Here is a 6,313-nt window from a genome sequence, read left to right as displayed (position 1 = left end):
TTCTGGAATTCACTGAGAGGGCCGACCCTAAGAAAGTTGGAGCCGACCTCAAGTTGAGCCGACCCCAGAAAAGTTTGAGCCGACCCCAGGTTGAGCCGACCCTAAAAAAAGTTGAGTCGACCCCAGATTGAAATGTCAAGAAAGCAAGTCTCTGGATTTTCTGAGAGGGCCGACCCCAGAAAAGCTTGAGCCGACCCCATCCTGATGAACAGTAATTTGAGCCGACCCCAGCCTGATGAACAGTAACTTGAGCCGACCCCAGATTTGCTTGGGTCGACCCCAGCACGGCTGACAGCATAACGGCTACTTCTGCAGAAGTACTTTTTGAGCTTCCAACGGCTATAAATGGCTAGTTTCTCCATTCCAACGGCTAGGAAGTCATCTTTGGAGGTTAGAGAAGTATTTAAGAGCCACTATTCATCAAAGAAAGGAATCTTGGTGAGGATCTAAGTGTGCATTCAAGAGAAAAGGAAAATCCAAGAGAGTTCAATTTATTGCTTCAAGTTCAAACCCAAAAGAAATATGTTGAGCAGAATTTAAGTGCCTTCAAGAGTTCAACCAATCCATTGAAGAGTGAAGCAATCTCAACGAAGAAAAGAAAAGCGCCTTCAAAGAGATAACATTTTTTTTTTCTTCTCGTTAGTGCATATTTGTTATATTTGCTCCTTTAGGAGCTTTATACCTTTGATTTCTTATTCATTATAAGGTTTGTTGGTGAGCCCGTAAAACCAATGGTGTAGGTTATTGGTAAGCTCGTAAAACCAACGTAGGTTGTTGGTGAGCCCGTAAAACCAACATAGGTTGTTGGTGAGCCCGTAAAATCAACGTTAGGTTATTGGTGAGCCCGCAAAACCAACGTAGGTTATTGGTGATCCCGGAAAACCAAACTGTAAAGGTTTTGGATTGTGAGCCCGAAAAACAATCCTACTGTAATCCGAGGGATTATAGTAAAATTTTCAAGGGGACGCTTGGGAAGTGGACGTAGGTGCCTTGGGGTACACCGAACCACTATACATCGTGGTGTTTGTGTTGTGGCTTCACTTGTGATTATTCTTGCATTATCTTTCATCTTTGCTATAGTTTAATTCATTGAAGTAATTTAAGAAAGCATCCACCGCACTCAACTAAGGAAGTTTTTTAAAGCATTAAAAATTTGGAAAAATCCAATTCACCCCTCTCTTGGGTTGTCACCTTGGGCAACATTACATTAGTTTGCTCACCAAAGGCCAATTCTCCAATACCTAGCAAGATCATTAAATTACATGTCACTTACATATTTAACTTTTATTTATTTATAATCTTAAAGTCATTTACAACCCATCCTTAGGACTCAATTTCATTTTCGGGTTCATAGCCTAATTCAATTTCTGGTTCAGACCTAAGCTAATTTCTGGTTTGGATTTGATTCCATTTCTGGTTCAGATCTGGATCCATTGCATACTGGTTCAGGTTTGACCCAATTTTTGGTTCAGGTCTGGGTCAATTGCATACTAGCTCAGATCTGACCCAATTTCTGGTTCAGGTCTAGGTCAATTACATACTGGCTCAGATCTGACCCAATTAATGGTTCAGGCTTGGGTCAATTGTATACTGGTTCAGTAAATTCTGGGTTAAAAATTATTTAGCTCGGACCAGGGCCCAGCCCGGCTTCAGACTTCTAAATCCAAATCTATTTGAAGCCCACCCCAAAATTAGGCAAATTTCGTTCCACCGAACTCTTCATTTTATCTTTCTTTTTCCTTTTCCTTCTTTTCTTCTTTTCCTTTTTCTTTTCTTTCTTCTTTTCCTTTTCTTTCTTCTCCTCCCTTCCCGAACCTTCTCTTCCTTTCTTTCTTCTTCCCTTCCCGAGCTCCTCTTCCTCTTCTCCTCTTCTCCCATGAAACCAAGAGGCGAGCTCGGGAGGAGGCCGGCCCGAAGCCGGTGGCGTTGCAGCCAACCGGCGGTGCCTGCAGCGGCCGCGGTCCCACCTGCAGCAACCGCGGCCCGGCTGGCCACTTTCCTTCTCCACCTCCGGTGGAGGAGATGGGGCACGGGCACCCCTCAAGAAGCAGAGGAACCGGCCGAAGCCGGTGGTGCCCGCGTAGCGCGCAGCCGACGCCCATGATCGGCCTGACGGCATCCACGGTGCCCCGAGTCGGCGGCGTCTATGGGCAAATAGGGAGATCCCTCTTCGGCTCTTCTTCTCCGGTCATCTTCGGCCGAAAATCAAACCGGTTCCACCCATGGGAACCAGATCTACTCCAGCCGAGAGCTCTTCCGTGCATTAGAGGTAGGTAAACATTTAGGGTTTTTAGATCTAAGATTTTAATGGGAGGGAGAATCACAGTCGAGTGGAAGGGGAAAGCTGATTCGGCCTGGGCCGTCCATGGCCTTCAGTCGACCGATCCAACATTGGATGACGGCCGCTCACAGTAAGATCTTCCCCTTCCTTCCTCTGTTAATCCTTTCCTAGCTAAATTAGATCTAAGCTAATAGCATGTACATCGTGAATGGGAAAAAGAAATTAAGGATTTACCTAGCTCCGAGGAGCTGTGAGGTGTTCCGGCGAGCTACCGTGTCTGCTTCGGCAACATAGGGTGGTGACGATCAGCAAGTCCCTCCTCCTCTGGCGCCGCTGCTCCCGATCCAGCTCCTTTGCACAGAAGGAGAAGGAAATGAGAGGCAGTGAGAGGGTGAGGGATGAAGTATCTCTGAGAAGAGTCCTTGGGCTCTTATAAGCCTCGGCGGGGAAGGAGAAGTGGTGGTGATCGTGGCTATCAAGCGGTTATAACCGCCTCAACAGTTGCCGATCTCCACCGCTATTTCTCCCAAGTCTCCAGATGGGCTGGGATTTACAGCAACAATAACATGTGTTTGGCTGCAGGAGTTTGATGGAGAGGATGTGAGAATTGCGGATTACTTTGATGTTGTTGCTGGAACAAGCACTGGTGGGTTGGTGACCGCCATGCTCGCTGCTCCAGATGAGAATAATCGTCCACTCTTCACAGCGAAGGAAATCAATGACTTCTACCTTGAAAATTGTCCAAAGATTTTTCCTAAGAATGGGCGAGGATGGGGAGACACAGTCCAAACTCTTTAAAAATACTGAATTTAGAGATGTAGAGAAGCTAGTGGTTCTAGTCATACTTAAGCATAGAGCCACAACAAAAAAAGAGAACAGTTTTGATTTGCCTCTGAAACTCTACACTGAGATACATGCACATGTTTATAGGTCAAAAATTAAAGAGCGAGGCTAAATTAAGGACTTGAATGAAAATTTGTATGATTTGTCTCTGACAAGAATTTATAGTTGCCTTCTTATATTAGCTTCATGATGCATCTCCATGCAGCAATGGAATTTTGGGATCAGTGAAGAGCTTACTGGGTAGCATCACGGGACCAAAGTACGATGGCAAGTATCTACACTCCAAAGTCAAGCAATTGCTTGGTGGGATTAGGCTCCATCAGACTTTAACAAATATAGTTATTCCCACTTTTGACATCAAGCCTCTCCAGCCTACCATCTTCTCCACCTTTGAGGTACTATTTTTCCCTCTCCTCAAAAGACTACTTAAATTTGGCATGAACTCTCTCTCTTCCTTTAATTTTACCTTTCTCCCCTTCTATACAGGCCAAGAAGGAAGCTTCCAAGGATGCTTTTCTGTCAGATATATGCATATGTAAGTACTTCTGCGGCCCCGACAGATCTTCCTCCACATTATTTTCAAACCAAAGACTTCAACGGGAAGTCCTGAAGCTTTAATCTCATTGATGGAGGGATTGCTGCAAATAATCCAGTAAGTCATTGCATGAACACCATTTCAATTATTAATTTCTGCATTATTTTACGAAGAAAAACTAATGCTTCGATTATAATCATCTTAAATGATTGAGAACAGACATGTTGGCCTTGAATGAAGTTACACAAGAATGTTTCCTACAAAATGCGGACTTCTTTCCAATTAAGCCAGCCGACTATGGAAAATTTCTGGTTCTCTCTTTGGGGACTGGATCAGCCAAGCAAGAAGAGAAATTGAACGCATCCAAGGCGTCCAAGTGGGGCGTGCTTGGATGGCTATACAACAATGGCATGACACCATTGATTGATAGTTTCAGTCAAGCTAGTTATGATATGGTGGACATCCATGCCTCCGTCATATTCCAGGCATTGCATTGTGAGAGCAACTACCTTCGAATACAGGTAAGTAACAACATTCTAGCAGCTAAAAGGAATAAATTAAAGAAATTTCATTTTAAGTGTCTTATTGATCTGATGAATGCGACTAAACTATTTGGTCGGCTTGTAGGATGATACTTTGATGGGCGACATGGCATCTGTAGATGTATCTTCCAAGGAGAATTTACTGAAGCTTGCTCAAATCGGCAAAGAACTGCTAAAGAAACCAGTATCGAGGATGAACTTAGACTCTGGCACGTATGAAGCAGTCGAAATGGTAGGGACAAATGAAGAAGAACTCATCCGTTTCGCCAAGATGCTTTCCAGTGAAAGACGACTCAGGCTTGGGAAGATGCCTTTGAATTGACAATATCGGCAGGGTGCCTAACAAGAGATCGTGAATTAATTCTCTTTAGCTATGCAATACAACTATTCTTTTATTCTTTCTTTTCTGGTACAAAATATTTTTTATTCTTTTATTATGAGGACCAGTAGCATTTCTAAAAATAGTGATCTTTAAATAACATTCTTGTGCTAAGACACTGAGATATAATTTGTTTTATTTGTTATATATATATATATATATATATATATATATATATATATATATATATATATATATATATATATATATATATGATTTCTTTATTTTAATAAAAGAATTGTATCTAATAGGTTATCCAAATGAAGAGAGATTGTATACTTGCATCTATTGTTCAAGAAGACCCTTCCTTAAGTCGATGAATTAATGATAAGTGAAACTTCTACTAAGATAAAGAAAAAGAAATGGAACTTCTCTTTCCAACTTGAGGTGTTGTTTGCAGGAGATACCAAAACTAGAGCTTTGGGGTGGACGAATTTGGGAAAAAAGAAAGAAAGAAAAACAAACTAGTTTTGCATTTGTTGTTGAATCTACTATGAGAACCATTTTGTTGATGGTCATTCAAACCATCGATATTGGTCAAGCATTAGAAAGAGAAGAAGAAGAATGCTATAACATTGCTGTAACATCTGAAAGAAATAGAACTTTGGTGGCAAAGCTAGAAACCTGAAGAATCTCTAACTATAAGTACTGGTTGAAAATCGGTCTTGAGGAGAGGAAAAGTCATGCTTGTACTTAACATCTCTTAACTTTGTAATTGTTCATTGCTTTGGGTAACTTTTGTATTGTCGGATGAATTTCAGATTAGGCCTTGGTCCTCTTAAAAAGAATGCCCTAACCTAGGACAATCCATATTGTCTATTAATTTTGTAACCATGTGGCATGACACGTGTAGGTGAGCTTATGTCTCTTATGACAATTGCAGTTAGGGTTATTTGGTACCCTGCATTTCTAGTTGCACGTAAAAGCTATTGCAGCTGCAAGAAATGCTATATTTGTATTTGCAGATATTTGTTTGACTTATTTGTATTTGCAAGTATTTGTTTGACTTATTTGTATTTGCAAGTATTTGTTTAAGTTATTTGTATTTGCAAGTGTCTAGTTAACTTGCATTTGAAGATGCATTTGTCTTACCTATTGTTGTGGGGGGGGGTGCACCCGAATTTAGTCCCACATCGGCTAGTAGCGGAAAGGTTCTGTGCCTTAAATGGGGGGTGGAAATCCTTTCCTCACGAGGGCCCTTTTGTGGGACAAAACCGTGAGGGCAATCCCCCCGTCAGCGCTGGACGCGCGGGCCGGAAACGTCTCCCTCCGTCAGCGCTGGACGCGCGGACCGGAGCGCCCAAAGCGGACAATACCTCGTGGGGGACGCGGTCTCTTTCTGCTCGGCTCGGTTGGGACTAAGGCTGTTGCCGGGTGAAAATCCCGCAACAGATTGGCGCTAGAGGAAGGGTCGCGCCCCTTGCCGCAGACTACCCCCTAGGACTGGGAGGCGCCACAGGAACCTTCCCGCTAGGGGGGCTATGTTGTGGGGGGGTGCACCCGAATTTAGTCCCACATCGGCTAGTAGCGGAAAGGTTCTGTGCCTTAAATGGGGGGTGGAAATCCTTTCCTCACGAGGGCCCTTTTGTGGGACAAAACCGTGAGGGCAATCCCCCCGTCAGCGCTGGACGCGCGGGCCGGAAACGTCTCCCTCCGTCAGCGCTGGACGCGCGGACCGGAGCGCCCAAAGCGGACAATACCTCGTGGGGGACGCGGTCTCTTTCTGCTCGGCT

At 43.6% G+C, this 6,313-nt stretch overlaps 1 protein-coding gene across 1 annotated transcript; it reads left to right on the top strand.

Moving 5' to 3' along the window:
- The first annotated feature begins 2,654 nt into the window (after window positions 1-2,654).
- LOC103715815 (patatin-like protein 2) lies at window positions 2,655-4,523 on the top strand. Its single transcript, XM_008803573.1, has 6 exons — window positions 2,655-2,684; window positions 2,864-3,045; window positions 3,330-3,519; window positions 3,611-3,659; window positions 3,879-4,180; window positions 4,287-4,523. The coding sequence occupies exons 1-6, from the start codon at window positions 2,655-2,657 to the stop codon at window positions 4,521-4,523; spliced, it is 990 nt and encodes a 329-aa protein (XP_008801795.1).
- Window positions 4,524-6,313: the final 1,790 nt, after the last annotated feature.

Source organism: Phoenix dactylifera, chromosome 7 (genome assembly GCF_051530095.1).
Source record: "Phoenix dactylifera cultivar Ajwa chromosome 7, Ajwa_hap1_PhDact_Kaust_v1.1, whole genome shotgun sequence".
Lineage (NCBI taxonomy): Eukaryota > Viridiplantae > Streptophyta > Magnoliopsida > Arecales > Arecaceae > Phoenix > Phoenix dactylifera.
The sequence above is the reverse complement of the archived record's forward strand: the minus strand, read 5'-3'. Positions and strand labels throughout refer to the sequence as shown.

Bases quoted from the DNA above. Each gene is read 5' to 3' on its own strand.
- LOC103715815 (XM_008803573.1), top strand. From the start codon at position 2,655: ATGAGAGGCAGTGAGAGGGTGAGGGATGAA. The intron at 3,520-3,610 runs GTACTATTTTTC...CCTTCTATACAG, and splicing joins CCATCTTCTCCACCTTTGAG to GCCAAGAAGGAAGCTTCCAA. The intron at 4,181-4,286 runs GTAAGTAACAAC...GTCGGCTTGTAG, and splicing joins GCAACTACCTTCGAATACAG to GATGATACTTTGATGGGCGA.